Genomic DNA, 16474 nt, shown 5'->3' with positions numbered 1-16474 from the left:
GAAACAGGCAAGCAGGCTGAGGGATCACTGTTCAGCTTGTGGACATTTAGACAGTACACACAGCTGTTGATGTACATGATTGTCATTGTCCAGATTGAATAAATGACTATACAGTATGACGGTAGCAGAAACCTGGACTACAAGCCATCGTGCCGTGCCACGCTGCGAAACCAAAAGACCTTACAAGAAAATGCTGTACCTCTTTCAGGAGTGAAACATATGTAACTTTTATGTTTGTTTGTTTTCATCAAGTTTATATCTTGACCTTGTGGCTCCAAATAGTACATCTGTTTTCTGTCAGATCACTTGATATGTAATCTATTTGGATTGTACGGTACATGAATGTATTTTGTAAGCAAATATTTTGTCAATGTATTTTTATACTGTGTTTTTGCAAATGTTACTTAAATAAGGGTGAAACACTTTTCTTGCTGAGTCCCAATTCATTTAATAACAATTATTTTAGGTAACACCTTATTTTTATGGGCCCCTTAGTTTTATAAAGATTTCCTAGAGTAACTGATATCTGGGACTTTTTCTGAAAAAATCAAATTTACGTGTAAGGACTCTGCTGCTGCATTTTAAGTTGGAGGCGTCATACTGATTGTTTGGATAATCCTGCAGATCAGTGGTGTAGTCTAATGTATTGTAGTGGGTATACTGTACTGTATATATACAGTACAGTATATATATATATTGGAGGAGAGGGGGGCATATTATAGTGGGGGGTCTTCATTTCCTGTATTCGGATACACTTTTATGCACCAATTTACAGGGGAAATACCTTTATTTAGCCTGCATGAAGAAGAAAAACACAGATGACAATTAAAACTATATCAAAAATATAATGGAAAGATGTTTTTGCGTGTCATTGGGCATTTTTAAGTGGGTATATGGAAATCCTGGAGCTTTCTTAGTGGGTATACTGTGTATACCTGCTATCTCGTAGACTACACCACCGCTGTAAATAGAGTGTTACAGTAGTCTAACCTGCTTGAGATAAATGCATGAACCATTTTCTGAGAGTCTGTATCCAAAATAATGCCAAGGTTTCTGACTTGCTCACTATATTTCAGAGAAAGTGATGCTAGGTGTGAACACATTGTCTGTCTCTGACTTTTAGGACCAACTACGAGTATATCAGTCTTGTCTGTATTCAGCTGCAAAACGTTTCTGGACATCCAGCAATTAATATAATGTGTAATATCATGTGAGACAACACAGGGAACTACATGCCTAAACACCTGTCACATGCCACCTCATCCACACAGCACGTATTGGATACCTACAAAGGAAAATGGAGAAATGTATTGACTTTGCTCTTGTCCTTTGTGTGTGTGTGTGTGTGTGTGTGTGTGTGTGTGTGTGTGTGTGTGTGTGTGTGTGTGTGTGTGTGTGTGTGTGTTGTAAATAACCTATGGCTCACGTTCAAACGCTCTTCTATGTGCCCTTTGCTCCTTGGCTGCAGCTATAAAGTGTGGCACTCCTGTACTTTTTTAATTCACATAAAGTCGATGCCATGGCTAGCCAAAATAAACTCATTTTTATGTTTTTTTTAATTTTTATTTCAGTGCAGTGGACTTTGTCTGTTCCAGGTAAGGATCTGTTATATGTTATATATTGCTGCTGTTAGACACAATTAGGTATCTACAGAAACTAAGAATGCTTACTTTCAGATGTCACGTTGGGCTTATTTGACTGGATTTCAAGGACAACACGAAAAAATGCCTTACTTACAGTACTCAACTTTCAATTCAAGAAAGAAAAGTGTTTCCCATTAAAAAGAATAAAACATTGTTAATAGGCTGCCAGTGCCTTTTTTATTATCTTGATGGAAAAGGTGACTCTCCTCATGCTAAAGAAATAATATTCAATATTACTCATTTGTTACAACCACTTTTTTTATATACAACAGAGCATGTCTTGTATAATTATTCCAGCTTCATGGGAAAATTGTCTTTGTCTGTTGTCTTTTATGACTCATTTTATTGTGTTATATATATATATATATATATAATATAATATAAAAGCACATGCCAGCTGATTGTGGATGACCCTACTATATTGTCTATTTCTTGCTTATAGAGGAAGAGCTCCATGCCAGCTACTGGAACAACAAAGCGAGACAGGCTCTTCATACTGCCCTGAATGTTCAGCCTAATATTCACAAAGCCAAGAACATCATCCTATTCCTGGGTGATGGTGAGTCTACGAAGGGAGCTCTTCCCAGCATTTAAGATGTTTCTTTGATTTGTGGAACATTTTCCCTTTAGATAATTGTGTTGGTTCAGGTGGGAAGAATCCATTGTAGCTTAAAGTTGTGAGTCTCATCATTATTGTGGTGTAGATCACCAAGGAAGAGGGAGAATGCAATGCAAACCAAATGCACTAATGTGACCCCAAAAAGAATGGGTTTTATGGGTAGAAGGAGATGAATGTTGACATCTGATCACCAGCCGTTATTACTGCTTGGAAAGTCAAGCATAACAAAATGACTGAGGCTAAACCACAGTCAGTCAGTACATTGCATGTGTAGCTATTTCCATGTGTCCTTAACTGATCTAAACACCAGAAAAGGTAAACCATTGCAAAGAGTTTAAAAAAAAACCATGCATAGCTAAAGTTTTAGAAACTTGTCGCCTATGAAATTAGTTTCAACTCCCCTTAATACTAAAATCTCCAAACTGCTAGGACCAGTTACCAGATTATGCTGTGTGAATATAAACTGAACAATTACGCACAAAAATTGAGCAAAGTGAACTTTTCCCACTATATTTAGGTAAAAAGAAAAAGGAAAACAAATTGTAAATCCCATGTAAAGAAGCCAAACAAGATAAGCTGAGATTTCCTTATATGACATTAGAACATTAGCCATGACCCAGGTCAAACACAAAGATAAAAAATAATCACTACTGTGCACTACCTTCTGGTAACTCCACCATCCAGGATCAGTATCTGGCAACTTCACTGTACATATTTCAAGTGTTATGGTTTATGGTTTTATGGTTACAGCTGCCTCCACCCCAAACCACATACCTGCTGAGAGAAGCACATTTCAGATTGTATCAGTGTTTTATGAATGTTTGGGATTGATCAGTAACATGTAATCACCCCATAAGGAACGTGTTTATGATAACAAGTTCTTGGCGTTAATGACCGAGTGTTAATTATGTACCTTCATAAGGAAGAATGACACATTGAACCTGAAACTTTAGCAAGTGACAGTAGTTTAATTAACCAATTTGCAGATTTATGTTGAAAGCAAATTTTAAATGGTCAGCTTAATAAACATAATGACCTCATGGGAAAACATAGACCCAGAAAAAAATAGGTCATTTGTTTTAGCAAATGTAATTAAGGTGCAGGAAGGAATTTAACTAATGCTTCATCCAATCTGAATTTGTAATTTGCAGTACTGAAATAGAGGGAAAAGTCCAAAAGATTTTATAAGCTCTGAAAAGTAATATTGGACAAGAAGCCATGACATTTTCATGAAATATAAAAAAGGTAGAGGTAAAGAAATGTGGAATAATGCTGTGTTTGCATTCACCGTTTGTATTGGTAAATAACTCAGATGTCTTTCACCGCCTTTTAAACTTTCATATCAGCTGAGCCTTATCAGGTTCACGGAGCACAATGGCAGCCCTTTGTTGGCCTAGCCTGTGTTATCTAACACTCAGGTGTGTTTCCACCTGCTTCCAGGTATGGGGGTACCGACAGTGACAGCTGCCCGGATCCTCAAAGGCCAGTTGGCAGGACATTCTGGGGAGGAGACCAGTCTTGTTATGGATACCTTCCCTCACCTGGCGCTGTCTAAGGTCCGCCCACTACAACCAACACATTCAAATGGCTACATAGGAATGTGTATTCAAACTCTCTGAATGAGAATAAGATGCATGCACTTATGTTAAAGCTACATTGTGTAAGAATTTCTCCCATCTAGCGGTGAAATTGTATGTGACAACCAACTGAATATTACTTTCTAGCCCTTTCTCCTACGGTGGCCAAACCCGAAATTAGCTCTCTCCATCGTTTACACGCAGCTGTTCTATATTAACTTTGGTCTTGTTAATTAAAATGTCGTTTTCGCATTGTTTTCGCGTTGTTTTCACGTTGTCTCTTTTTTGCTTCCCTGGTGAGTAATCTCCCCCTTGCATTCGTCACGGTGCCAATAGGTGTAAGAGGGCAAAATGCAGAGGTATGTCCCTCTTTGGCTAATGTATTTTAAAGATGGAGGCGCTATATGACTTCCGTCATTCAAGCGAGTCGCTCCTATGTATTCTGAATGATTCTGAATGTCAGATTCTACGCTTATGAAAATACTTTGATTAGTTGGTGGAAGTAAATGAATGAGTACATATTTGTGAAAGAACAAAGGGGTTTTTGCTAAGAATCAACTCTCATGTTTAAACTACATTGTTCTTATACAACTACTATAAGGATTACTATTACAAGGGTCATCATCATTTTTAGTCTTACATAATGGTTATTACCTTGGTTGGACAATATTGATTCCCTTTTTTCATGTTTAACAGAAGTTTGATGACTTACTTTCAAAGTGATTATTCATTACCATCTTCTTGTCAAAAGGTTTCCAAGGAGTAAGCTTGGCACAAACGTGCCATTTAATTTGTTTGTCAAATTTAGGCACGTAAAATATCTTTAGTTCAGGTTAGTCCCATTGACAAAATTAAAACAAGACTGAAACCTACTATCCCACCCATTTTAAATGGCAGGTGTTTTATTACCCAGACAACAACTACATTGAACTTATTAATATCCATAAACTCATGAGTGTATTGCTTGTATGAGTTGAGGGTACATGTGTCTACATGTATGTTTTTATGTTGTATGTGAGCCCCTAACCAAAGACAATTTTATATCATTATGTGATAGACAATAAAGCTTTTTGAATCTTGAATCACAACCATGCTCACCCAGTCCAAGAATATAATCTCAGTGTAAGTAACTGTGGATAAGGACACCTTCTAGCTGATAAATGCTCATGTTAATGTGTGTGAATATATTTGGCCCCTGCAGACGTATAATGTGGACCAGCAGATGCCTGACAGCGCTGGCACAGCCACAGCTTACACATGTGGTGTGAAGGCCAACTACGGCACCCTGGGTGTCACTGCTGCCACCCCGAGGTACAACTGTCGTGCTTCCTACGGGAACGAAGTCACATCAGTTCTGCACCGTGCCAAAAAAGCAGGTAAGTTCTGGTTTACATAGCTTTTCTTTATACTGGTCTTCATTTAGACTTGGCTTTATATCTTCTTTGACACGGTTTAGATGAGTCCTTGTTGATGTGTTATTCCTTAAAGCCATAGTGCGTAGTTTCTGTCGCTCCCATGAGGAATTCTAAGTAATGACAACAAAACTGTCGGCGCGACCACATGATACAAGCATTCCGTGATCGCGCATCGCCCCACCCCTCCCCCACGCATTTGCTAGTGGCCAAGGAGGACACGGAGGATTAAAAAAACATGGACTCTTCAGAAGAGGTTGTCAGTACACGATCCGTTCTGCGGTTGTACGAGGATTTACGAAACTGCACGATCTGTTCCACGCTTCCGGTCGACAGCCAAGCTAACGTTAGTTTAGCTAACAGCTAATTCGGCTAACCGCTAGCTGATTATAGCAGTCTGCCGTTAGCCTCCACAGGCAAGCTAACGTTAGTTTAGCTAACGGCTCATTCGGCTAACCGCTAGCTGATTGTAGCGGTCTGCTGTTAGCCTCCACAGGCAAGCTAACGTTAGTTTGGCTAACAGATAATTCGGCTAACTGCTAGCTGAGACAGCATGTAATAACTTTAAAAGACCCTCAAAATAAAACTTGAAAATAAACGTTGACATATATAACAAACACCTAACATATATAACAGCTGTTACGTCAGTTCTACTTTACTTGTGCTCATTTAAAATACAATCACTCAATACTTGTCTTTATTGTTATTACTGTGAAGTCTTAATTTAGCTGTAGCTGTTTTTCCCATTAAGTTTGAGTTAACGTTATTTTAGACTGAATCTAGCTGTCAGCTAGCGGTTAGCCGAATTAGCTGTTAGCTAAACTAACGTTAGCTTCCCGGTGGAGGCTAGCCATAGGCTAGCGTGGAACAGACATGGATGTATTAAGAGAACAGATCGTGCAGGTCGTATCCTCGGTAAAACAGTATTATATTGCGCATGTGCAGAACGGATCGTGCAGGCAGAACGGATCTTCTTCTTCTTCTTTTTATTTCCGGCAGACTAGACGCATCTATGGCGTATTGCTGCCCTCCGCTGTTCACTAATCGCTATTCACAACCTGATTAAAAGTAATTATCTATATATTTTTATATACTCCAATACGTCGCAAGTACTCCATCAGTTTCTTCAATTTGTTCCAACTGTCCAAATTCAATAAAGTGCATAAAGTAAAAACAGTTTCTCCAGTTGCACCCAGTTCTCTGAACAGTTTCTTCCTCTGAGGAGAGTACTTCCTGCACTGCACTAATACATGCTTCACTGTTTCCTTGTCTCCACATTCACACTTTCCATCAGGATGTTTACTAATCAGAGCCAGCCCACTCCTCAGCCCACAATGCCCAAGCCTCAATCTGGATAAAACTACTGCATCTCTTCTCTTACATCTATAAGCACATCTTTCTTTCTCTACCATTCTTTGTACTGAATAATAAGTTCTCCCCTTCCTTTCACAATCCCATAAATTTTGCCACATTTCTTTTAGGCAGAACGGATCGTGTACAGACAGAGGTAATTATCTTCACTCGAGTTTCTGTGAGGAAAAGTCGCCAGATGACGCAATCTTCTTAACATAGCCATACTGAGAAATACAGAGAGAGTTGTGTGGAGCTGATTAATTAATTAGCTTTGTAACAACTCATTTGGCAATGGCTTGTATGTACAGACGTTTATTAATTATTAGTTACACACTAAAGCTTTCAGGACATTTACTCAGAAAGACCAATATTTCTGTGTACTTACTATATGCTTTTGTTGGTCTGCACATGTTATGCGGATGTAAGGCCGCAGTCGCTAACTGTTCTTGAATGTCTCATAAGTATGTAAAGTATATACATGCCAATAAATGGGCTGCAGTATAATCATGACCACATTATGACCACAGTTGCAATGTGTGTTTCAGAAAAGTCTGTGGGAATTGTCACTACAACCAGAGTGCAGCATGCCTCTCCTGGTGCAAACTACGCTCACTCTGCAGACCGAGGCTGGTATTCTGACTCCGACCTCCCCTCTGAGGCGATCAAAAATGGCTGCCATGACATTGCTTACCAGCTAGTTCAAAACACAGAGATAAATGTAAGCCTTAATATAAAAGTATTTCTGTAACCAAACATTAGAGCATTGACTCAGAAGAATTCACATCGGTAGCTCTGCATGTTGGCATGTACATGTACAGCCCCTCAGATAAGGTTGACTTACTATTTCCTGGTTTTCTATAACCTGGACGACACAGAATATCCACTGGCATATTATAAAGTCAACCCAGTCATTATTAGGAAGTTATATTGAGTCAACAATTTGATCATTACCAGACAAACAGATTTGATGATTACCTTGCAATACACTGTGCCTAAATTAGCATCCCAAACAATGGTTGTTTGGAGATCACATGCAGAGTAAACCAAAGGAGCAGCACAAGGGCTTAGTAGGAACATCACTTTGGAATAAAGACTCTGCTAAAAGCTTAAAATGAATACTTTATGATATATATGTATATATATATATATATATATATATATACACAATGTCACAATGTCTCTTGATCCAGGTCATTCTTGGTGGAGGTCGTCAATACATGTTTCCAAGAACCGTGCAAGACCCAGAGTATCCGACTTATAAAGGAGACAGAAAGGATGGACAAAATCTGGTTGACGAGTGGATGAAGAACAAAACGGTAAATGGTCCCTCCAACTGCAACACATTTTTTTAAATGAGCTATTAACAAAAGTTTAAAACGCCTCCCCCCACCCTTCCGAAAACTTCCAATCAATTTGTTTTGTTTATTATTGTTTGTTATTATTTTGTTTTGCTTTTCTTCATTACCTACAGAATGTTAAATATGTTTGGAACAAAGCTGAGTTTGATGCTGTCAATCCTGCAAATACAGACTTCCTGATGGGTAAGGAGAACGGTTTAATTCACCATTTCAACAATCACCATTTAAGGCACTTCTCAAATAAAACCACTAAAGATTTGGCTATTGAATGACTGCCTGAACTGTCCTTGGGCAAATAGGGAGAATCGAACATAATCTCGTTTAAAACTAATAAGACTATCTTCTCTTTTACAGCCTCAATACAATTTGAAATTTAGAGCCATAATACAAGTTGTTGCTGTTGTTTCTTCAGAAAATTTCACACTGTGAACATTTAATGTATTTAGTGCATTATGACTGCCAGCTCTATTAAACAAACTGGTAATATGTTTCTTTAAAACTGAGGCCTGCTGTTTCTCCCTTTAGGTCTCTTTGAGCCCAAGGACTGCCGCTACGAGTTGGATCGTGATTCGTCCATGGACCCCTCCCTTACGGAGATGATGGAGAAAGCAATTAAGATTCTCAGCAAGAACCCAAAGGGATTTTACCTCTTTGTGGAAGATACGTGTTATTGTTTTCTGTACATATTTCCCTTACAACAAACAACCACTTAATCATGAAACAGTGTAACTGTCATTTTCACACAACAAATTACCTTAAATTCTGAATAACTAAAAGGGGGAATATACTGCTGATGATGCTTATTTGTCAATTACTTTCTTTTGCTCTTTAAGTGGGAGAATTGACCATGGTCACCACGCAGGGAATGCCAAAAGAGCTCTCTATGAGGCTGTTGAGTTTGACCGGGCGATCGGGCGAGCAGCTGAACTCACCAGTGAGCTGGATACCCTGTCTGTGGTGACTGCTGACCACTCCCATGTCTTTGCCTTTGGAGGATATTCTGCCAGAGGAAACTCTGTTTTAGGTACATTAAAATGCACTCAAGAGCTGAGTTTTTATAATAAAAAGTGAATATCATCTGATGTACCAAGTTTGAACAAATCTGTAGATACCAATTTGTCTTGTGATTCACAGGGGTATCTCGCTCACTAGCTGGCGACAACAAGCATTTCACCACCGCTGTGTATGGAAATGGACCAGGATACCGGAACGGAACTCGCTCAGATATGAATGAGACTATTTCATGTAAGTGTACATTGATAATCTTTTTATGGAAGAGTAATTTAGTAGCTCCATCTTGTGGTGTAACGGCATACCTACTGTAGAGGCAAGAAGAAAAACTGAATCTAGGTGTTCTTTGTGACAAGAATGTCACGATGAAGACGATAAACCACCACCTTCCTAATCATACTAAAAAAAGTGGGAAAGTTATTGCTTCAAGCAAATGTTGGTTCTTTATAAAGGACAGCAATTAACTTGTGTACCACCTTTATCAATTGTATCTATATAAAATATTGAAAAATAACTCTTTTATCACTGTTATATTATAAGCATAACATGAATTACTCTAAAATACTATAACACTATCATCCTATACTCATTCATTAAGAAGAGTCAGATTATCTGTCCAATCAGAAAATTTGGTGAAATATACTTTAATTTACTGTAATGTACTGTCTACCTTATGTTGTGATGACTGATTGTTTCCTACATAATGCAATAATACAATAGCTCTGCAGTATCTCTACTACAACAAAAACTTATTATAGGACTATTCCATTTTTGTTTCTACTATTATAAAGATCTGATCTTAGTTGTTTGCCATTTAGCTGGATTGGATTTTATCATAGGGTCATATTGCAATTTGCCTATGTGCCAGAAAACCTTAATATAGCTACTATAATGCTCCTTTGTTCCATTGTTCCTCAGCGGACAAGGAATACCTTCAGCAGGCTCCTGTCCCTCTTGATTCAGAGACCCATGGCATCGAAGATGTAGCCATCTTTGCCAAAGGTCCCATGTCACACCTTTTCCATGGGGTCCAGGAGCAGAACTACATTGCCCACGTCCTGGCTTATGCTGCCTGCCTGGAGCCCTATGAGGATTGCGAACTGCCCAACCACGCTGGATCCATCCACCCCAGCCTGCTGTTCCTCCTGATGGGCCTCCTACTCCACATCCTCTGCTCTGTCTGAGGTGACAGCCGTTGGAATATTTGTCCTGACCTTGGAATAACTGTGTTATCTGAGATTTTTGTTAATAAAGAAATGATTCTTTACACTGAATTTTCTGTGCGTAATTTAAAAGAGTGTCTAAAATAAATGCAATATGTGTTTAACTATAAAGATGTAGGCTACATCTAAAATTAGATTTCTGAAATGGGGCATTGAAACTATTTTAGTGAAGTTAGGCTATGCTACTTAATAGTGGAATCTTTATTTAACAAAAGACCACACCCTTTATTCAAACATTAGGTAGAAAGAGGCGAATCTTAGCTAAGTAGGCCTACCACACTGATAGTATCAATTAGAACGTGCACCTCCCTTTTATTAAACGTCTCGCCTGATTGGATGAAATGAAAGCCTTGTCCAATCAGAGTCACCAAAGGGCGGGACTTCCGCCTGCTGCCAGAAAGGAGGAGGGTTTGTGAGCTTGGAGGGAATTTCAACCAAAATAGTCGTGCTGCTCCTCGAAAACTAAGATTAGGTGGATAAACAACTGATCGTTCGAGTTTGAAAACAATAACGGTACATCTTTTTAATTATTTAAGGGAAGAAACTAAGGATAATACACATTCGCTGTTGGCTCACTGCATATAAAAACGTAGCTTGATGTGTTCAGGAGGCAGTCTGTCTTCAGTCGCTATTATTTTAGCTAGCTAGCCTTAAGTTATAGGTTCTACAGCTTGCTGCACAGGTCTCGGCTATGGGCTAAATCGGAGAATGCTGATACACGACCACGCATCATTCATAAACGGATCACATTGGTCATGGATTATAAGACGAGGAGGCTCGAAAGTCAACTGTGTAAAGCTGTGAACGATGGAGAACCGAGGTGATGCTCAGCCCCCTTTCTCTTTGTTTTGTCAAGACATGCCTTTTGTTGATAAGATGCGACAGCTCTTACTTGCACGATCTTAACGTAACACAAGTTATTTTCCCGATGCAATAGTAACTTGAATATACCGTTATGTTCGATGAATAACGTTAAATTTTTTCCCAGTCCATGCTTAATTTTTATCACTACCTTTGTAAATGTTTGGTATCTATGAAGGCCTCAAAACCACTGAGCTTTTACTGAAACGTGTTTTCCCGTTAACTGTTATCTTTGTTTTAGCATTGTTTATTAAAAAAATATCCATGTGCATTAGGGGACCACGGGTTTCCTTAAACAGTGTAGTTCGTGTTTGATAAATGAAATGTCCCCATAATCTTTGCTATGTAACATGACTCTGAAGAGTTTCGCTGATACTCCAGCCATCAGTGAAATAAAGATAGAGGGTATCCCATGTTGTAGCTACAGATAAACCTCCCTAAGGCAAAATAATATGTAGGCCTACCTGATTTGGCTTCCTGTTCACTAACACACTACAGACTTGCTTGTTATTTGTCTACATCATATACAAATTAAAGATAAACATGGATATTGACACAGCCTACAGTGTAGTATGTTTAAGGTATAAGAAACATCTGATAATAATATTACTACACTAACTATCAATTTGGTAGTGTCAATATATTGACAACAAAAGGTGCAGGTAATAGCCTATACCCCCTTTATAACCACTGTGTTGAGTCTTCAGTGTTTCTGTGTCAAACACAGGAAGCTATAGCTATCGTAAACAGTAAGTGATTATGCTTCTTTTATCCGTCCTTTATTCATCGTACCCATATTTTCAATACAGTAAAACTGTATCCTGTAATACAATACATGTCAGTTTGTAACATATCTCTCTTCCCTGGCAGATATGTGCAGCTGCTTCTTTCACAAGGTGCGTGTCCTGACGGGGTGGGTAGTAATGGAGTGGCTGCAATACACTTGGCCGCTGGCAAAGAGACTGAGAAGAACACACGCTGCTTGAAAATGTTACTGCAATATGGAGCAGACCCCAATATCAGGTATGGTTCAAAACACAGTGAAAAGGAAAAATCCCTTGTTAAATAATTTTCCTCTTCACATTTTCCATCTGGATAACTCCAAACTCATTTGTTTGAAATAAGCTTATTTAGTTTAAAGTTACTGTTACATTTCTTTTGATCGATTTGACAAATACAGCATCAGTACGTGTATATGAAGGTTGTATAGATTTTTGAGTAATCTTCCACAGACTTTTTGCATCACATAAAGTCTGCAGTGATGTTCCATCATCTCCAATATCCTCTTTCATTTGGAAATGTGTTAAAATTTAGTTTGGTTTTGTTTAGTTTTTTCACTTCTCTATTGTTATGTAATGATTGTGTTATATGTTGGGACCCCTCGACAACGAGATGATACATCTCAAGGGGTTTATCCTAATAATAAACACATTTTGAACATAAAATATAGATAGAAGACACTATCTAAATTCTTTGAGCATAATGATAATGTAATGTTTTGTGAAGTTGTGTTTTCTTGTATTTTTCCCAGGTCATCAGATGGCCTGACTCCTATCCACATTGCTGCACTGTGGGGATGTTATCAAAATCTGAATCTGCTCTTGTTAAATGGAGGGAACCCAAACATTAAAGATGCTGTAAGAATAGTTTTTAGTGTTATTCATATTTTCCATAACTGCTGTAAGTGCTGACACACCCAATCTGTAACAAGATATCTACTAATGTGTGCTTTAAATGTTTAGTTCAGTTTGGTTTACACCTGTTAACTCCTTAATTAATGTAGGAGGGGAATACACCAGGGCAGCTTGCAGAGCAACAGGAGAATCGCAAATGTGCCCAGCTCCTTAAGGAGTACCATTCCAGCTCAGTGGACACAGAGGAGGACGACTTACCTCAATTCCAGTACTGTAAGACAGTCTCTTTGAAGCTTTGGTTTTTGGAAGTTGCTTAAAACACTTTGGGCCCTATCTTGCACCCAGCGCAATTGAATTAGGGATTGAACTTGCGCTCCCTAGGGGCGGTTCAGCAAAAAGAGGAGGCGTGTTCCGGCGCAAACGTTCCCTAGTTCTATTTTGCAGTTTCAGAAAACAATTCCGCCACAGACCAGGAAAAACCTAGTCTAAAGTCAGTGGCGCGTTATTCAGATACTATTTTAAGGGCGCATGCTTGGCCGTAATGTAGTGTGCACACTGCGCATACGCTTTGCTTCTCTCATCTCACGGACCCAGCAGTTCCCATTTTTGCAAACCATACATAAATACAAGGAAAAATATCACCATGGTGAAAAATATCACCATGAATCATGGATGTGTTGATGACATAAATGAGGAAATATTAGAGGACTTAAGGAGATGTGATGTTGATCTGCATGTGCCGATGCCACTTAACCCAAATGCCCCAGCAGCAGCACGGGAGAGGAGAGACAGAAGAGCTGCATTGTCTATAGTGAGGTGATCTCGGTCTAATGTTAGACTACATTGCAAAAATATCACCATGCCTCGTGATTCAGTGAGAGTGAGCCCAAAAACATCGGAAAGTATGTTTTTGTGACATTTCTTTATTTACATTTTGTCAAAAAGAAAAAATCAATAGCAAACGTTGGTCTGCTCAGCTGTGAACCGCTCCTGCGTGCGCCCATGGATGTATTAAGAGCGTGCGCCTAGCAAATCCGCCATTATAATAGCAATCCGCCATGGAACAAGCGCGCCTGCTTTTAAAGGGAATGTGAGATAACGCTCTGATTGGTTTATTGCACGTTACGCCCAAACCACACCTATGAGTAATGTAGCTACTTCAGACCAACCCATTTTAGATTTGCGTCGGGCGCAAGACTCATTTATCCCGCCGGTATAATAGCCAGGGTTCATACGTTTTGAAGAAACCTGGAAAAGTTATGGAATTTGAAAAATGCAAATTCCAGGCCTGGAAAGGTTTTGGAAAAATAAAAAGACCCAGAAAGTTTTGGAAAATTCATGGAATTTCATTTAACACAGCATAATAATATGTGATTAATTAAAAAAAAAAAATCATTTAATAAAAATTGTATTTCATGTCGTCTTAACCTCAACGTTCTGTTCTGGGCACGATATTACGAATCCCACTATGAGCCACATAAATTGTCATTCATTTTATTGTTAAATCTCCGAGGGTAAACTTTAACACAGATTTTTATTCTTATTGTATAATGTCGACTGACATTTTCAGGAATACATAGTCATGGAAATTTGCCAAAAAGTAATGGAAAAGGATTAGTTAAAATACGTATGAACCCTGAATAGCAACAGCGCCCGAGATCCGCCCACAAAGATACTTGCGTTTCAGATCGTGGAAATAGGGCCCTTAGTCTGAAAAATAGCACTTGAATGCAAAATTAATTTGTCCAACTTGTGTTATTTCCTAACAACTTGAAGAAAATTATACTTTGATACGTAGTGTTAAAAATGGCATGAGGATACAGTATATTACAGTAATATGTATTCAGACAGTCAAGTGTTTAACATTGTGCATGGCTGAAAGCACATTGTCATACTATAATAATACCACAATTATTACAGTGTTCGCACACCAGTCTCCAGTGATAACTTCCATAACACCAGTCCTGCCAGGCTCTTTATTTTCTCTAAATCCCACGGCCAAGAGCATCGCGCTGATTGGCCATTAATGCGTCATCATTCTCCACTTCAGCTGTGCCAACATTTCCATCAACCATCTAAAACAACACATTGTAATACATTTCAGCGTTTAAATTTAAATAATGACCATAAGTCCTCCTTTGCATTAGTATTTGTCTCTCCATCCTAGCGCCGAGTGTCGTTCAGGTCAACACAAAACCTCTGAGGTTTCTGTGAGCAACTCCTGCAAACAAATCGTTTGCACCACGCACAGTTCTCCTTTGTTTTGTTGCGAATGTGGGTGTTGCATGCCCACCTGGCACTGCATGTGAGTGAATATTGGCATGCAAATTAGTTTCTATATCCCATTCGTTGTCTCAATGTTCTTATACGGCCATTATGCAAATGCATCAATTTGGCTGCCGGTGGAGAGTACCAATGTTAATTGGTGCTACTCCTGGCACAACTTCATGAAAAAGAACCACCAAAAACCTATTGTTCTTTCATTATGACAAAATAGGCATGTGCAGAATAAGTATTCAGAAAAAGTCACGGCAGGAGGGAAACATATACACTAATACACAATAGTTCAGATTTTGGAACAACAACGTTAAATGGCATGGGCTATGGCGATCCTAGTGTTAAAACACTTAAACTGAAAAACACCACTTGCATGCAAAGTTAATTTGTCCAACTTGTGTTATTTTATTACTGGAAAACTTGAAAAATGATATGTATCAAGTAGTGTTAGAAATGGCATAAAGATACTATATATTACAGTAATATTTATTCAGCCAGTCAAGTGTTTAACGTTGTGCATGGCTGCAGGCAGATTGCCATATCATATTAATACCACAGTTATTACAGTGATCGCACACCAGTCTCAAGTGATAACTTCCTTACATCCTTTAAAATTAAAAAAGAAAAACATATCTGACTCTCTACCAGTATGGATCTTGGATATTGTATCTTAAAAATGTAGGGAACCAAGGTAAAAGAATACTTTGTCAATACCCCTCAGCAGTGCCTAATTTACTCCAAAATCTGTCAGTAGCATTACTGTCCAGCAGTGTGTAAAGATAAGTTGCAGTAAAAAAAATAAAATAGTCTGGCTATTAGTCATTTTTTACCTTTTGTAGTAAACATGTTCTTTTTTTTCTCCACAGCTGTGTATTCAGACCAAACGGATACATCCAGCTATCCTAGATCAGACTATAGCTTCAGTTCCCACTCTTCTATGATAAGTGACTTTGGTGAAGCCCCATTGAGCAGCACAAGGCGTTCATCATTTTTCAACCTGTCTGACGTTAACGGAAGGCCAAATTGCAGAGGAATATCATATAACAGACTTTCTGGTATGGACACTAAGATGCATCACAGCCAGGACTGGAACAATGCCTCCTCACATTGGTCATCTGAAGGTCCCTCCATATTATCAAGCACTCGCATGTCTGCAGTGGGACATGCAGCGGCAATGCCAACTCTTGAGGAGGATTTATTTACTGAAGATGGTGTGTTCCCATCAAAAGCAAATGAACATGCTGCTACAACTGATGGCAGAATCTCCCCCTCCAGAAGAGACACTCTTCCAGCATTTCCCTCCAGGCGAGTGAGTCGTAAGAGTGTGAGCTTCAGAGATGTAGATGAATATTTCCCTGTTTTTAGTCCTGAATCTCCCAAACAGGACAGAACTGGTGTTGATGGCAGCCAGTGCACCAACAACTTACACTTTGACATGTCTGAGTACCCTGACTTCCTGGATTCAGAACGCATGGCCACGGTTTTACACATGCAGGGCATCGACGT

The 16474-nt window shown here is 38.9% G+C and overlaps 2 protein-coding genes across 3 annotated transcripts in view; both read left to right on the top strand.

Annotated features, from left to right (window-relative positions):
• The first annotated feature begins 1481 nt into the window (after positions 1 to 1481).
• Positions 1482 to 10247, top strand: LOC116055366 (alkaline phosphatase-like). Its single transcript, XM_031307330.1, has 11 exons — positions 1482 to 1595; positions 2086 to 2202; positions 3703 to 3818; positions 5041 to 5215; positions 7150 to 7322; positions 7795 to 7920; positions 8076 to 8145; positions 8488 to 8622; positions 8795 to 8986; positions 9097 to 9207; positions 9892 to 10247. Exons 1-11 carry the CDS (start codon positions 1520 to 1522, stop codon positions 10155 to 10157), a joined length of 1557 nt encoding a protein of 518 aa, XP_031163190.1. The 5' UTR covers positions 1482 to 1519; the 3' UTR covers positions 10158 to 10247.
• A 340-nt stretch (positions 10248 to 10587) lies between these two features.
• The window catches only part of ankle1 (ankyrin repeat and LEM domain containing 1), a 13515-nt gene continuing 7628 nt past the window's right edge, over positions 10588 to 16474 (top strand). Inside the window, exons 1-5 of one of the 2 annotated variants that reach the window (XM_031307328.2) lie at positions 10588 to 11016; positions 11928 to 12080; positions 12589 to 12694; positions 12841 to 12964; positions 15835 to 16474. The exon at positions 15835 to 16474 is cut by the window's right edge and continues 1841 nt beyond it. In XM_031307328.2, coding sequence (XP_031163188.1) covers positions 10952 to 11016; positions 11928 to 12080; positions 12589 to 12694; positions 12841 to 12964; positions 15835 to 16474 — 1088 coding nt within the window. In that variant the 5' untranslated portion in view covers positions 10588 to 10951. The remainder of the gene's footprint in view (positions 11017 to 11927; positions 12081 to 12588; positions 12695 to 12840; positions 12965 to 15834) is intronic. The other variant, XM_031307329.2, reaches the window with a different exon arrangement.

This window comes from Sander lucioperca, chromosome 11, assembly GCF_008315115.2.
Source record: "Sander lucioperca isolate FBNREF2018 chromosome 11, SLUC_FBN_1.2, whole genome shotgun sequence".
Taxonomy (NCBI): Eukaryota; Metazoa; Chordata; class Actinopteri; order Perciformes; family Percidae; genus Sander; species Sander lucioperca.
This window is presented reverse-complemented; position numbering and strand designations above follow the sequence as displayed.

What these genes read in the sequence shown, in the direction of transcription:
- LOC116055366 (XM_031307330.1), top strand. Translation starts at nt 1,520, where the DNA reads ATGGCTAGCCAAAATAAACTCATTTTTATGTTTTTTTTAATTTTTATT. An exon ending in GCACCGTGCCAAAAAAGCAG is followed by an intron (nt 5,216 to 7,149) that starts GTAAGTTCTGGT and finishes TGTGTGTTTCAG; the next exon opens with AAAAGTCTGTGGGAATTGTC. An exon ending in AGTGGATGAAGAACAAAACG is followed by an intron (nt 7,921 to 8,075) that starts GTAAATGGTCCC and finishes CATTACCTACAG; the next exon opens with AATGTTAAATATGTTTGGAA.